General features: G+C 47.2%; 2 protein-coding genes across 12 annotated transcripts in view; one reads left to right on the forward strand and one right to left on the reverse strand.

Annotated features, from left to right (window-relative positions):
- LOC310880776 (vascular endothelial growth factor receptor kdr-like) overlaps positions 1–10,521 on the reverse strand; it is a 137,059-nt gene extending 126,538 nt beyond the window's left edge. For 2 of the 3 annotated variants that reach the window (XM_083797100.1, XM_083797098.1), the window contains exon 1: positions 9,872–10,521. In XM_083797100.1, the coding sequence (XP_083653226.1) occupies positions 9,872–9,932 (61 nt within the window). In that variant the 5' untranslated portion in view covers positions 9,933–10,521. The remainder of the gene's footprint in view (positions 1–9,871) is intronic. The other variant, XM_083797099.1, reaches the window with a different exon arrangement.
- Positions 1–15,696, forward strand: part of LOC310880783 (uncharacterized protein) — a 302,960-nt gene that overhangs the window by 224,983 nt on the left and 62,281 nt on the right. For 4 of the 9 annotated variants that reach the window (XR_014571919.1, XR_014571920.1, XR_014571921.1 and 1 more), the window contains exons 1-2: positions 9,922–10,058; positions 10,603–10,706. Coding sequence is in view for 1 of the 9 variants with exons in the window: in XM_083797115.1 (XP_083653241.1) it covers positions 10,603–10,630 (28 nt within the window). In the remaining 8 variants the exon portion in view is untranslated. Of the gene's footprint in view, positions 1–9,921; positions 10,059–10,602; positions 10,803–15,696 lie in introns of those variants that run through there. The other 5 variants (XR_014571916.1, XR_014571917.1, XR_014571918.1 and 2 more) reach the window with 2 other exon arrangements.

Consider the following 15,696-nt stretch of genomic DNA (forward strand, 5'->3'; position numbering starts at 1 on the left):
CATCACTGCTGTTTGAATGCGCATCCCTCTGCCACTGCACAAGGAGAAAAACTTCAGTGGCTTTTCTCTGCAGCAGACCAGCCCCTAAAGGACGTTCTGCAGTACTGCAGAGGCAAGGCGAGCTACCCGGGGCACATTTCTGTCACATGCACTTGCAGACCCTGCGACAACTCATTGCCTTTACAAATGGATTTGATTTATGCTGGTAAGAGGTTCATGCTGTCAGCTTTTTGTCTCATATTTCTGGCATAATTGATTCTGCCCAGCCATTTCTCTTGCAGTGATTATTCCTCTTTTCCCAAGCAATAGCTGCCTGTTGCTGAAAGACACCTTAATCTTTTTAATGTAAACTATCTTGAAAACAAGATTTTTATATATAAAATTCCTGTTACACCAGGAAGATGTTTAGACTGAAATTCTTAGCTCAAGTGGTCTCACTGAGGGACATCCCAGTCAGAGGTAGACAGAAAGGCAGAAAAAGTTGCGTTGCTCAATGACCAGCCACAAATCCATGTAGCATTTAAAAGTCTACATGAACATTTTGAACAGTGATACTGCGATATAGTACAGTGGAAGAGTAAATGGCCTCGAACTGCAGCTATGCAAACTCTCCTCCATGGGAATCAAAAGTAGTTCAGTTTTAGCTTTTCCCCTAATCCCACTTTGAGCACGGATTTTTCAGCTCCTCTGCCCTGATTTTCTCAAAAGTGCAGGACGAGTTTGGCAAATGAAAACTGAGATTTATACCCAGACAAAACTGTCTCCTTTCCTCTTCTTTTGTCCTTGTGCCAGAAACTCTCGAGAAAGCTGAAGATACCGTCATGAAGAATGTTAAAACAAATTGTGGCACATATTCTTGGGATGAGGAAAGGAGAGCCTTTCTCTTGGGAGCATTAGTCTGTGCTTGTAGACTTGTAGGATGTCGTAGTGCCTGTTTGTGGCTGCCTGCCCTATTTGATATTGTTTACCAGCTCTGACGCTCTGGATAGTACATTAGGAAAGAAAAGTTAGCAATTGAATGTTAATAACAACCACAGTTATGCACAAACTTACAGAGAGATCAACTTCAGTAACCAGAGGAAGGCACACTACATCATGGTTTATTAAATTAAATTAATAATGGTGTTTCACCATGCAGGCTTGAACATTACATTTCAAATGCAAAGTAGACGACCATAAAAAAGGCAGAGTATGTGGCTAATTTATAACAAATGTTTTTAGCCTTGGTATAAAGATCACACTGCAACGAATACATTGTGAAAGCCCAAACTTCTGAACCCCCTAAGGGGTTTCTAGTCCCTTGTTCTCTTCCAAGAATGCTCACCTGGTATAGGCCTTAGGATATGAATAACCACATCTATTGGTCTTTCTAGTTGAAAGGAGTATAGACTGGACAGTATCCCCAAGTAGTCCCACGTCTCCAAAATGCTAAGAAGACCAAATCAGACATGTATACATCCTTCTTCAAATGTAATGACAAAATTTCTTTATGGGGATTTGCATCTGGAGCCAGATGGGGGAAACCTCCAACATCCCCTTCAGTATCCTGTTCTCTCCTAAACTCACCTTGTCCAGGCAGTTCCTTCATCCCAGCAGCCGTGCCATACTGGCCCTTTTTGTTTTGGCCTGTACCTCCCTTTCATCAGGGCAGGGTGATGTTGCCCAAGCGGAGCTGCATTTTACATGGGGTGAAATGCACCACACCACAGTGAGCCAGGTAATGGAGCTACCTGTGTTTATCTGACTTGGTGCAAAAGCCATGAGAAAATGGTCCACATGTGAGCACAGCCTAGAAATTCGGAGCAATTCCAAGCCTATAAACACATCACACTGAAGACTTGTTTTGTCTTTCTGGACAAAGTTAGAACCTGATGTATCAGTGGATTAAGTAATAAAACTGTTAATGGGATCATTAGTGGCTTTGTGGTAACAACCAGCCCTTACTTTCCCAGAGACCCACGGTGTCATTATATTTGGAAAAGTCTTCGCTGAGTGGGATGATGAGCTGTGAGAAACACACGGCTGTCTTTCAAAGTGAGATGGGCCAACTGCACTGAGAGCGTAGCCAAAGGAGGCTCTGCCCCAGGCAATCCCTCCCCATTGCACGCTGTGCTGGGTTCACGCTGACAGGGTTCTGGAGATTAATTACCCTCTCTGGTGATTCCTATTGGGCCAAGCCCTGCTCTCTTCCCTTAGCTGTTACTCCGTCCTTACTCAACAGAAGGTTTGCCAAGATTGAGGAAAAGTTGTTTTTAAGCACGAGAACCTCTGGGAGGCTTAGCAGAATGGGACCTTCAGGGCCAAAATAAACGCAAAGCGAGCGCACGCACGGCCCCACGAACAGCAGCCGGGGTGGCTGGCCCCGAGGCAGCCGGTGCTGCAGCCTGGGTGCAGGGCCACCCACTGGCTTTCCCTCTTCTTAGAGAGTCAGCAGGGTACTGAGCTTTCTCACCGCAATTTTTCACTTCCAAAATGAATTGGGATTTGCCAACAAGATCAGTAAAATCTCCACCTTTATCAAGCATGCAGCTTTCGGCGAGTTCTCTTCTCACTCAGATCCTACCACAAATGTATAACCAACTGTAATAAAATAAATGCTCTCGGTCACAGAAAGTCAAATTCAAAGACGGGCTATTGTCTTCAGCTTTAAACCTGTGTAACGGAGAGCAAAGATCGACCCAAGTGCACGAACACAAAATGAAAATAACCCAGACCTCATCCGTTTGTAGAGAAAAAATGTGGCAGGCTAAAAGTTTAGCTGATTCTCTCTGCTTCACACCATGTAATAGCTTAAATTGTGTTTAAAAGGTTCTCAGGGTGACATCATTGTTTACATTCACTTGAATCACCCTGTAATTGTAATAGTACAAATAGTTAAAAACTAGCCAGATTTGCTGTTTAGCTCTCTGTCCCGCTGTGTCATGCAGCAAGAGCTGATATAACTTCCTCGCCTCGTATACATCTACAAAGGGGTCTGGGAAAAGCATTTCTCCCACACCTGGGCGCTGCATTAGGAGTTCTGATATTCCTCGTGGGCTAAGGAGCAAAGCAGTACCTGGGCTTTAAGCAGTGGCTGTGCATGAAGTCCTTTCCCTTATCTTTGCAAATTAGCACTGATGGTGTTAATTTGCAGCGAATGGAGTGGGTCCCCCTCCCTGCGTGGAGAGGGGGGCCATACCTTGAGCTGGACAACACTGCACCTGTGGGATTTATTTTTCTGCAAGGAAAGACAGGGACCTTGAGGCTTGCAACTGATAATCCACTGTGCCTTACTTCCCTCCTTTCAAATACAGTTGCATACGTCTTCCTGTTAAGGGCTCTGGGCAATCTCTTCCAACAGCCATTTCCTGTATGAAGGCGTACTGTAATTAGGATTGCCCACAAGAAGGGTTTCCAAATGCTACTGTGTGGGCATGTGTTACAGCCCCTCGGGGAGGCAGCTTCAGGCAGCTGGAAGAACAAGTGAAGAAGCAGAGGGGAAAAACACTTTTTATAACTCCTGGAGGACACACTGTAGTAGGCATCCGCACATTAAAGGTCTGAAACAGCAGCCCCTGCGCAACCAAACCCCAAAATTCAGGAAGTCCAGGCTCAGTATCAGCTTTCAGGATGATCCCTGTGGCTACAAAGAGCCAAAGCAAGCCCTTCCCAGTAGCAGTGAGGGAATCTAGGATCAGGACTGGGATACTAAGGAGGCTCCGTGCCCGTATCACCAGCTGCAGGCTTCTGGAGACAAGAAGGAAATTGCTTCAACTCCCAAATTACTGTATTCGGCGCTAATTTCAGCTAATGAGGTATAGGTTAATGTCAAACAGGATGAATCCCTTACAGGATAGCTGTTCGTGTGTGTGTGTTTGTGTGACATATCCCCGTGAGTGATAGGGGCTGTCCCAGTTTACCCACAGCTATAGAGGAGTGGGCAAAGTAGCCCCATGGAGATTGCTGCTTTTTCTGCAAACTGAGCTTAGGGTATCTATAAAGGAAGAATTTAAGGTGTGTAATTTCTGAGCTGTGGGCTCTAAGGAAGCAGAGATTTTGACTGCAGTGTTTTAAATTCATGGAGATTTTTTAAAAAAATGGAACAGGTAATGACTAGGTCAAGCTTCCTTGACCCTCAAATCAAGAACAATCCCAGAAGGACTGAAAACTCCCCTCTCTACTTCCTTGGCAATCGTGTTCCCACAGTTCAGAAAAACACAGGAAGATCTAAGGAAACCTATGTGGAAATGCAGAAGACAAAGGCAAGTGATCTGAAAATAGAAGGCTGGTCCATATATTTCCTTTACATTCTGGTCCTGAGTCCAGTTTTTGGCTGAATTTTGAAATCTCAGGGAGCATATGCTTTTGCCATTCTCAGCAGGGCACAAAGGAAAACGGGCTTGTTTGGCCTTGCATCATTTGAAGGGTTAGAAGAGGTTCTTTCCTTCTTACTCACTGATGTCTAAGATTCCTTTTCAGCGCTAAAAGCTTTGCAGCTTAGAGCTGCAGTGAAAGCCCCGAACATGGGTTGCACACACACCGTGCACTAGCTGTGACTCCTTTTACATTTGTGGATAATGGGGGGGAGGCTTGAAAAATTTGCTCTTGAAAAGTTTAGTTCAGCATGAAGACTTGGTGCATCTGCTTCCAGAAAACAAGGGATTCGGCTGCAGGTCTCAGACCCTGGCTTGCCTAATCTCTGCACCAGGCACCATGTAAAGGCAAAATTCATTTTGGTACAGGGAAGAGAGACTGTGCAGACCTCTAGAGTGGAAGGGCTGAGAAATTCCTCCTGACTTTTTCTAATGTAAAAATTCAAGGAATCCTGAGCCCTGAGGGGAGTTTAGGAGACATCCAGGAAAGGGGGGAGTGAGCAGGAGAGGGGTGTAGGATGTAGTGAGGACAAAAAGTATGTGCTGTAAAGACAGGCTAATCCAAGGACTTGGAGATGAGGGTGTTGGGCTGCCTTATAAAACAGTTCACACATTTACTCACTGTCCATCATAAAACGGTTCACAGACTTACTCACTTCCCATCAGAGTACATAGCTGTATGAAACTGTTAGCAACTGCCTAATACAAAGTTAACAACTGCACGGGGCACTGGCTCAGCTGCCCTCAATATGTGGATTCATTGCATGCATTTCCAAAGCCTTTGAAAGCAAAAAGCTGAGATCGTCCCTCCGGGGTACGTGGGGCAATGCCCGTGGTGGCCGCATGTGCTGCACACCCTGCCTCAGGGATGGCAGAGAAAAGCCCAGCTTCAGCTCTGTGGAGTGGGCACGGGACTCGAGACACTTTCCAGCTTCCTATTCCCGTTAATGGCAAATGCAGGAGATCTGGCCAGGTCACCAGATTTGCCTAGTTCAGTTCTGGATGTGTGCTGATACCTGGTTTCAGGTGAGCCGGGGTTCCCCACACAAGCGGGTGCAGCACTCGGGCAGTGTGGAGTTTGCACAAAATGGGCAGCAATCAGTTTTGTTCATCACAGGCTCATGAGATCAGACTCCCTACCTTCTTCGAACCTTCCTGCTTTCTCACTTGAAGCAAATGGCTCATGGGCAAGCCTCTAAGATCACAACTCCTATACAGAAAGCCTCGCTTCACATGATTTGTTCTAATCTTGGCTTGCTCCTGGTGATGGCAAGCTCTCTGCTGCTAAAGTTCTGCTCCCTGGGGCAGCCTTCAAGCATGTGCTTATATTAAATGCCATTTCCAGATAATAACCTTGACTGGCTGATTTTGGCAGGTTCTTCTATTTTCTCTGTGGCCTTAAAAAGAAAAATTAAAGAAGGGCCTAACCAAGGAGATCAGTTCTCTATTGCACACATTTTATGCCCACTTGTTTAAGTAGCCAGCTTTTTTGGCCATGTGGTGGAGTACAGCTAGATGCTCTGCCCAAAGGTGAGAACTGGAATGCCTCGATTGGCACCCAGCAGCCTTTGTGTCCTGTCAGTCATTTGAGCTGCTTTCTGAAGGAAGACACTTGGGACACATCTATTTTGCTCCTGGCTGTTGTTTAGATATTCTGAATATCTTTTAATTGCTTCCACTCGTAATTTCCCATTCCAGTGACATCAGGCTGGTCTAGAGAAAAAAGGAAAGGTGGAGCAAAGGAGATGAAAGGAACTAAGCACAAGAACTTCAGCAGGGCTGCTAAGCTTCAGTGTCCTTCTCATACTCTCTGTGAAAGTCAAATGCTGCCTCCTGGAAATTTCCTGTGTAGTTTTAAAAAATGCAGGTTGCTGCTGCCGCCCCCAAAGCTGTTTTGCAATGTAAGCTGAAAGCAGCTCCTCTGTTCATGCTGTCCTTTGCTGATGATCAAGTGACCCTTGCTGCATATGCTTTGCAAATGTCTTTGGAAGCAAAAGGCACGTTTCATCTCTGAGTGTATGCAGCATAAGGCAGGTTTTCACCCTCCTTCAAACTGTGCTGGCAGTTTGGAAGACAAACTTACAAAAAAGGCAGATCACGTACCACTGACTGTACCTAAGAAATCTCCCGTGCTTGTTGGAAACCTTTTGCAATAAGGTAACCTGCCGGCAATACACATATTGTATATACAGCCTGACTCGATGTATTACTTCAGACAGAGTTGGGTTGAACTACTGCTTTGCACAAATACTTCATCTTACAGCGAGCAATTCAGAGACCGTACGAAAGGAGTAGAGACAACTCAAATGTACACTGTTGCTCTTATTTAGATTCATGTGTATTGGCAGACCAAAGGGGAAATGTGTGCAGATAAATATTTTTGAAATTTTAAAAGAAGATATGTTAAGTTCTTGTAAGAGAAACCTTCAACAAACAATCTGGTTTGTATTCTCAGTATTCTTTTGGGTACGATGCTGGTTTTTAGAAGCTTGGGGAGTATTCAGAAATACTTTGCATTTTTTTCCTTGCCTTAAATAGATGAATTAGTGTAAGAGATTTCCAGTTGGTTTTGAAAGTGGCAGCTTCAGGCAGAGAAGCTCATATATCACAATCTTATAAAAAGTCTCCTTTGCTTTTTATAACATTTTCCCACAGTAAAGCAAATGTTTAGAAATAACACCAATTAAGAGACACATTTTTGGTTTACTAGAACCGATCAACAGCCCATATTGTCGGCTATCCAATCCTCCACTTCCCAGCACTGGCTGCCTCAGAGGAAGGCAGAAGCATACCCTAGATGCTTCTGCCTTTGCAACAGTGCACCGCCGGCTCTGCAGTGCTTCTGGCTACATGCACTGGGCATCCTCGCTGGAAAGCTTGCAGGGTTCTGAGCTCCCGAAGCTTTCGATTAGCTCTTGACATGTGGCACATTTGAAATGCATCTGTTAGTAAGCTAAATTGCCTTTCCTGGTATATTTGTAGGTCTGTTTGTAGAAGAAGTTGCAAAATGAAACAAATAAAAATGTTAAACTCCAAACTTGCTTCAGTTTCAAAGGGATCAGGCAGGACCCAATTTTAATTCTTGAATCTTGTTAGTTTTCCAGTGTTACATCATTGAAATTACCATGTTTATTCCAATACCGGAAAAGTTATTTGAAAAGCGTATATATTAAAAACTTTTTGATGATAATACCAAGGAGCGAAAGACACTACAGAAGGTATTGCCAGCATCAATAATTCTTTTCAGATGTTTTTTTTTAAAGGCCTACCTAAAACTTGTGCCAGCTGTTGGCATCTCCACAACTATTATTACTTTGTAAAAAGTTTTTAGCAGAAAGCCCCTAACTAGTACAAGAAAGAGTTTGAAATAAGCTCTGTAATAAATGAAAAGAAAGTGGATATTTCATGATACCTGTAGAACTGTCTTAGGAAATTTAAAGACACATACAATGTTTTGAAGCTACATTTTAAGATGAGGCAGGAATTTGTTGGGATGAAGTTTGCACGGTCTCTCCTCCCTGCTAAACACGGACGTGGAGCAAATGATCCTCCTTGCACAGGAGTTCTCTGAAGAAGACCACCCATTGATCTGGATCAGTTTTACGGCTATGGACAACTTCTGTCCTCTGGTATCCCTGGCCCATGTAGGTGATCTGCTGAGCTGCAAAGCAGGACATAACGACACAGCGGCTGTAACCACTGATACAGAAGGAGAAGGCACTCCAGCTCCCTTGCTGAGGTTTGGTAAGGGCCATGTGTGTTCCCTTTCTCTTGGGCGCCTTGGAAGTCCTGACCAGGGAGGTGCCCCTGGGGCTGGGCAGCTGCACTGCCCTCACTCAGCACCTCAGGGGCAACGTCTTTCACCGTTGCAAAATCTTCTGTCTGCCCTGCAGATGATTGGGTTTGAATCAGGTTCAAGTTCTTCAGCGTACCTCTGCCTAACTTTGACCAGAAAGATCCCAGAGAAGGCTTAACCCACAGCCTGCAGGACAAATCCCTGCCTCTTGTCCCTTGGGAGGTCAAACAGAGTTTGATTCAATTCACCGCTGGAGATGAACTTTGAGGGAAAGGTGGCTTGAGGAGTTAATACCTCACTAACATCAGTGCTATCCAGAATCCTCCAACTTCCTGGCCCTGTTTCAGTTTGGCTTCCAGCCTAATTAGGGCACACAGACACTGTGCTAACAGATTCTTTTCCTAATGATGGACAAAGGTCTGGCAGCCATAATGCTGCTTCCAAATCCATCATCAGCCTTTGCCTACAGGGACAGTTAGCGATGTGCCTGTCTTCCTTTCCTTCTCACTGGATGCAGACATTGCCTCCTCTCTGCCTGGCACTGATGAGAAGGTGAGCCTGGACCAACTTCCAAAGTTACTAGCACCAAAAGTGCCAGGAAAGCAGTGCTGGTAAGTGAAGAACCAAGGCAGCACTGCAGTGTGGGTACCATCTCTAGCCAACCTTTTCACCCAGCCACTTGGGTGCCACTGCACCGTGCTCCACTTCAGGAATGCTTGTGGCAAGATGTGCTTTCTCCATTCTGCCGAACACTTGCTGTCATCTCCCTCTGATCCACAGAAGTCCATGGGGATTTATGCCTTTGTGAAACTCCAGGCTGGATTTCTGGTAACGCGCCTTCTACGGGCAGCTCTTCCAGCCTGTGCGTTAACTGCCAGTTAACACACACGTGTCGGCCAGGTGGAGCAGTTACAGGACCCCCCCGAGGGACACACAGGCTCCCTGTTCCCCACCAGGTGCACCTCGGGGTGCAGGTCCTGGTGTCCCCTGCGGCATGGGACCACAGCACCAGCCTTACTGGGGCACTCGGCCCAAGGGTCACCAGAGTGCTGGCCATGGAGGGCTCTTTGGCCTGCACCATTTGTGGTAGCATTTTTTATTTTTTTTCAGGAAAAGCTGGACAGGCAGTTTGCAGCACGAACTGAGGATAACTGTTTATTGTGCAGGGAGCTGTGGGGAAGATGCTGTAGGGGATATGTGAAATGCACTGGGCTAGCACCGTGCAGCCAGCCTGGGAGCATTTCTGCAGAAGGAACACATCTCTGAGTGGAGCCAAGAAAACCAAGGATGCTTCAGTGTGTCCACCTCATGAAACTAAACCACAAAAGGCTTGTAACATGCTAAGTGTACTGTGAAACCCATCCACCACCCAACAAAACTCACGGAGAACTGCCGTCAGAAGCAACTCCCCGCTACCTAACACCTCACCCCCCTCACCCAGCACGTGCCAACGAAGTAACTTCACGGAGCAGTGCCGAAATGCCAAACCCTCTGGGTTACCCCTGGACTCCCCAAGCCCCACAGGGACCCCCCCAACCCCACCGGGACCCCCCAGCTCCCCTCAGGGGACCTGGGCAGCGCCCCTCGCCCGCTCCCGGGGAGACCCCGCGGCGCCCCCTGGCGCCCGCCCGCCCGCTCCCTGAGGCGGCGCCGGGTGCCGCCGGCCCCGGCCGCGTCCCGGACCCCTCCGGCGGGGCTCGGGCCGGGGACAGCGGGCTCTTACCGGGCGTCAGCAGCAGCAGCAGGGCGCAGGCGGCCGTGGCGGCGCTGGGCCGGGGGGCCATGGCCGGGCGGAGAGCTTGGCCGGAGCGGGGCGGGAGGGGCAGAGCGCGGCGGGCAGCGAGTTGCCGCTGCCGGTCACCGCCTCATCCTGGCGCCGCGGGGCTGGTTCGCCGTCTTTTCTTCTCGAGGTGCAGGTTTTAAAGTTTGTTTGTTTGTTTTTAAATCCGGGATAACTTTATTCCTCGTTTTGTTTTCTTTTTCCCCCGGTTTTTTAATTCAGGGGGTGGGAGGCGGTTACGGCGCGGAGTAACGCAAGGGGTTACAAAGCTGAGCAAACCCCCCGGAAACTTGGACAAAAAACCAGAATAATAATAAAGTGCGATATAATAAAGTCCTGCGGTCGGCGAGCTCGCTGCTGCCGAGGTCTCCTCCGCCTGGAGCCGGGGCTGAGGTGGCCGCGGGGATGGGGGCGCAGGTGCGGCGGGGCCGAGCCCCTTGTCCCGTCCTGTCACCTGCCGGGGGACACCCCGAGGGGCTCGGGCATGGCCGCAGCCCGCCCAAGGGCTTCTTCTCCTCCTTTTCCCCCACCCCTCCGGGTCCGGTTTGCCTTCACTGGGAAGTTTGATGCGAGCCCGGGATTCTTTATAGGGACAGGAAAAAAAAAAAAAGAGGAAGGAGAGACGTCACCAGGCGAAGGGACTTCACTCTCTCTCTCTCCCTGTCATTTTACAGAGCTCCTGGATTTCCTGTTGCTGCTTGAGATGGGGCAAAGGAACGAGCCGAGCTGTGACCCGCTGCCTCCCTGCCCTGCAGAGCTGGAGCTGCGCTAGCATCAGGTGGCAACATCCCCCCCCAGGCCTGCCCCCACTTCCCCTGAAAGGCAGAAGGGTGCCCGAGGTGTCAGCATCCCCTCCCGGCACAGGGAGCACAGGGTAATACTGCCGAGAAGCGCTGGAGCACTCTCTTTACTCCCTTTCCCTGGTTATTTTGCAGTTTGGGTTCTCCCGGTGCCGCTCCGTGTGTCTGTCCTGCTGGAGTGCCACCCCTGTGCTCCCTGCCCCGCTGCCTGCAAGTTGCAGCAGCCGCTGCTAGCGCACCCCATGCACTTGGGGCACAGAGAAAGTTTCTTGTTTGAGTAGGACATTCTGGGCAGCTCTAATTTTGTTAATATGTAAACAACTCAGCTGCCCCCATAATCTCTCGTGGGTTTCTCATAACAGCTGCTTCTGTGTCACCCAAGAATTGTCTCCAGGCATTTGGGTGTAGACAGATCCACCCACATGTTGAGCTTTCCAGCCCATCCACGTGCCTTTGCTCTTGCCATGCCAGGCAGGACTGGAGCAGGGGCGAGTGCTCCTTCAGCGTGGTTCTGGAAGAGGACTTGCAGATGCTTCCCCTTTCACCTCCGCCCCAGGACAACAGAGTCCTTTCCTGCTCCAGCGCTGCTGCTTTAGCCCCAGGTGCCTCCTGGGCTGGTGCACCTGCAGCTGTGAGGGTCAGAAGCTGTGCTGAGCTGGTGCCAGGTGTCCTGGGAGATGTCCCTGCTCATGAAAGGAATGCTTCTGGAAATGCAGCCGGCACTCAGGTGACAGGAGGGAGCTGTTCTGTGCTATCGTTAAATGCACATCCCAGTTGCATGGCTTTTTACATACACAAACCACTACACTCTACTGATAATGAGAGAGTGGTGGGAGCTCTACAGCTACTCACACAGACTGTCACTCCCAGTAATGCCACAAATGAGATACTGGGGTTAAATGACCTATTGCAGTAAAGCACTGTCAATCTCCATAGCTGAATGGCAGGGTTTGTTTGGAGTTTTTATTACTCTAGCTCAGTTTCTTTTCAAAAGAAGAAGAGAAAAATAGCAGGTGTATTAGACCTTATACTGAATGTATATCATGGGTTTTAATGAAACTGAACTACAACCAGGGTATTATGAAGTTTCCATTGCCTATTATGTGGTGCAATTACCTAAAGTAAGTAGGAAAATAAAACTAATATTCACATTTTAAAGAAAATGTACAGCATTGAAGGGGCTTTCATGGTGGGGCATAGCTGCATTATCTGAGCATTCCCTAGGCTTCCAACCTTAGATGCTATAGCACTGGGGGAACCTGGTGTGCTGGCTCTAAGGAACAGTATGGAGCATAGAGTGGAGTGGAGACACCACGGCTAGGCTCTGTGACCAGGTGGGGGACTCGATTGTTCTTGTGCACACCGAGACTGATAAGCCGTACTTTTTGCTACCCTGGGCCATCGACCTGTCATGTTTTGACACATGCTGTACTCTAGTGTACTTTTGCTCGTTATAATATCATTATAATACCAAAACACATCTCCATCTCAAAAGCTATCTGCCTCCAAGGTGCGACCACCCCTCACTGAGCACGCGCTCTGAATTTCTTGGAGCCTATTCTTTTAAATGGAGACGGGAAAACTTTTCACCAATCGTAACTAAGATATGCTTGACTAGAGTCACTCAAGCTCCACCTAAAAGATGGAAAATAATATAAATTGGCCTAAGAGAGAGGGGATGTTAGGGAAGATACTATCGTTAGGGAAGATACCACAGTCAGGGGAGATACCATCACAAGGGAATACACCATCCCGAGGACCTCCTGACCCCTGGGTTCAGTCGATGGGCTGAGCCTCTCTTCCTTCCCCCACTGGGATGCCTTTGGGTGAGATTTGAACACTTGGTTGTACTGTATGTCTCCGTGGAAACTTAGAAATCTCTGTAGAGTCTTTGTGCCTTTTAACGCGTTAATTTCCAGGCTGCACACCTGTGTATTTCATGCATGCTAACTTGCTTTTGCAGACAGTAAATTATCGCCGGCAATCCAAAGAACCTGTGTACCTGTTGCTGTAATAAATTGCACTTAACTGCATTGTTCCTAGCCGTGATAGTTCTCACTGAACGCAACTAGAGTAAGGGCGGTTATACGTTATTGGTGAATCCGTGACCATGGTAGTTCAGTGCTCTGAATCCGACCAGACCCATATCGGTTAATGCGTTATTGGTGAATCTGTGATTGTGATAGTTCAGTACCCTGAATCCGACCGGACCCGTAACGGTTAATCGGCTACACCCCTTAACGTGACAGAAATCGGCGTAGTCGGCAGGATTGCTATGGATAAACTGCTGCAAAAATGCAAATGTTTCCCTTCCCAGGTGGGGAAGGAGTGGGCCCAAAAATTTTGGAAAATCAAGAGAAAGTGGTAGAAAGTATTGAGCAGTGTCAGGCTTCACGAAAGATCAGACAACGAAAGAGTAAAGGTGTGATTTGTGCTGTGTTAGATGTCTGTTTGTCTTGTGCTCAGCAGGAAGCTAAGGAAACTCCTGCTCCCAAACTGATTTCTGATGTGGAATATACAGCTTTGAAATCAGAGAATGAGGTGTTGAAGTCATCATTGGCCTTCGAAAGGGAGACGGCAAAAACATTAGGAATCGGAATGGATAAACTTTTTAATGAAAACGATAAACTTTTGAATGAGAATAATAAACTTGTGACTGAAAATGATAAACTTGTGAGTGAGAATAATCATCTTAAACAATTGCTGGAGCGGTTTAGTCATCTGTTAAATAGAATACAGCCTTCTGCTCCGGTTAAGCAGGATCGTAGATTGATGCATAGTGCAGACCCTGAAAGCTGGGATGGTGATTTTTGGTTTGACAGTGATGATGATGTCAAAGAGATCGCTGATTCTGAACCTCAATTGATTTCCTTGAGACCTTTAGTTAAAATTGAGACTACCATTGATGATGATGATGAAATCTGCCCTACTGTGCGAACGATTTCATGGTCACCAGCAGAGTTGGTTAAAATACAGGAAAAGTTCTCAAGGCGGTCAGGAGAATTGGAAGTTGATTGTGTGTGGCGAGTTTCTCTTGAAGGAGGAGATCAAATTATGTTGAGTGAGGAAGGGGCAGGAGGCTTTTGGGGACCTGGAGTATTTTTAACCACCACACCAGGAGACCATAAATACTCTATAACTGCACGGGCTGCATACTGGGCAAGTGGTGTAGATCCCCAGGAGAGAGGGGAACCACTGGAAATTAGAGCCACAAGCTATTCTGACCTGGCTGTAGCAGTACAGAGAGCAGCCTGCATTCAGGCGATATATGAAAGAGATGAGTTCAGGAAATCCCCAATGTTATCTCCTATTGACCCAGCTCGATTAACCCCTTTCATCCGTGGACTCCCTGATTGGCCCTAGCTTTGTATGCACCCCGACCATTCTTGCGTGGTGCCTCTATGGAGGACCTCTGTACATTAGTCCAATTTCTGGTAAGAAAAATATTCCAGCTGGGGAGAATTGCCTAACCAGAAAACCCCCAACCCATAAGGAAACTGCAACTTCTGCACTGAGCCCAATTGAGGAGGCAGTAGCTCAGCAAAAAAACTCCTATCCCCGGGGAGGGCAGTGAGCCACCCTGCTCGGCGGGTATTAACAATTCAATGGCTCTCTAATGAACACTCTGACCCTATCATTGCCATTCCCGTTGGACCCCGAAAAATATTGGTAAATTTTCTTATTGACACTGGGACCCAAATGTCAGTAATTACACATGAGACAGCACAAACCCTGAGCATAACACCTGGTCGACGCAGGGTTAAATTCACAGGAATCGATGGTGCACAATGCCCCACCGCAAAAATTTCACTCTGGCTGCCAGGGGAACAAAAATTAATCAGAGCAGAAGTACTAGTTGGTGCTGCATATACTGTTTTAGGATTTGACATACTGCGTGGCCGTGTGTGGAAACTCCCTGATGGAACTGTGTGGAGTTTCATGGCACATCAAAGGGATTCAGGCACAGTGAGATTGAGTCTGTTACAAATATCCATACCCTTACCCCCCACTAAAATCACTGATGTTCGGCAATATCTGTTGCCAGCAGCAGCACTTATGGGGATCGATGGGGTGGTAACAGAACTGGAAGAAAGAGGCATTATTAAAAGGACTCATTCACCTTACAATTCACCGGTGTGGCCGGTAAAGAAACCAACCAGGCAATGGCGTTTTACAGTGGATTACAGACAGTTAAATGCTAACACCACACCTTTGACTGCCGCAGTTCCAAACATGGCAGAGATAGTGAAAGCCTTCTGTGCATCTAACAGTAGCAATGGTGCTAACTACTCCCTACACATGGGAAGTCAAAGATTGCTATTTCACCCTCTTCCGAACCCTGCCGGTTGAATACAACCAAGCATATTTTATTTTCTTTTGTGTTCACAACAATCCTGAGTGAACTGCATGTGGACAGCTGGAGAATCGCAAACCAACAGTTTAGATTAATAAAGCTATGCTTTACCCTGACCTTGATGCAACTACAGGCCTTAAAGGAAACTTAGCTGCTGTGGTTGTGCATGGAGCTGAGGTGTTTCACCGTGACATCTAACCATGCATTGTCACAGTACAGGACAAGCCCTAGAACATCCCAAAACAAAAAGGACCTAAATCTCTCTACTTTAGTTCTACATGGAAACAAAATATTTTCCAAAGATGAATGGAGTTGGAATGATTCTCTAAGAATGGCTGAACTTCAAGGCTGTCTTTTGGGGTTACAGAGGCACAGAATTATCAATACAAAAAAGAATATACCAATTCGGCCTTACGTTAATCTGACTCCTTCCATCTTCAGCACAGGCCCTTATATAATTAAAAATGTGGGACAAAAAGTTCTCTTTAACCCTAGCTGGTCTCTAAAAAGGGTAGATGCAACTGGGTTATTGGGAACAGGATTAGGTATATTAAATAACTGCTACTACAGATGACCTAAGGAAATTGGAACGACATTTTACCCCATTGGGAACA

This window comes from Anser anser (genome assembly GCF_964211835.1).
Source record: "Anser anser genome assembly, chromosome: 13".
Taxonomy (NCBI): Eukaryota; Metazoa; Chordata; class Aves; order Anseriformes; family Anatidae; genus Anser; species Anser anser.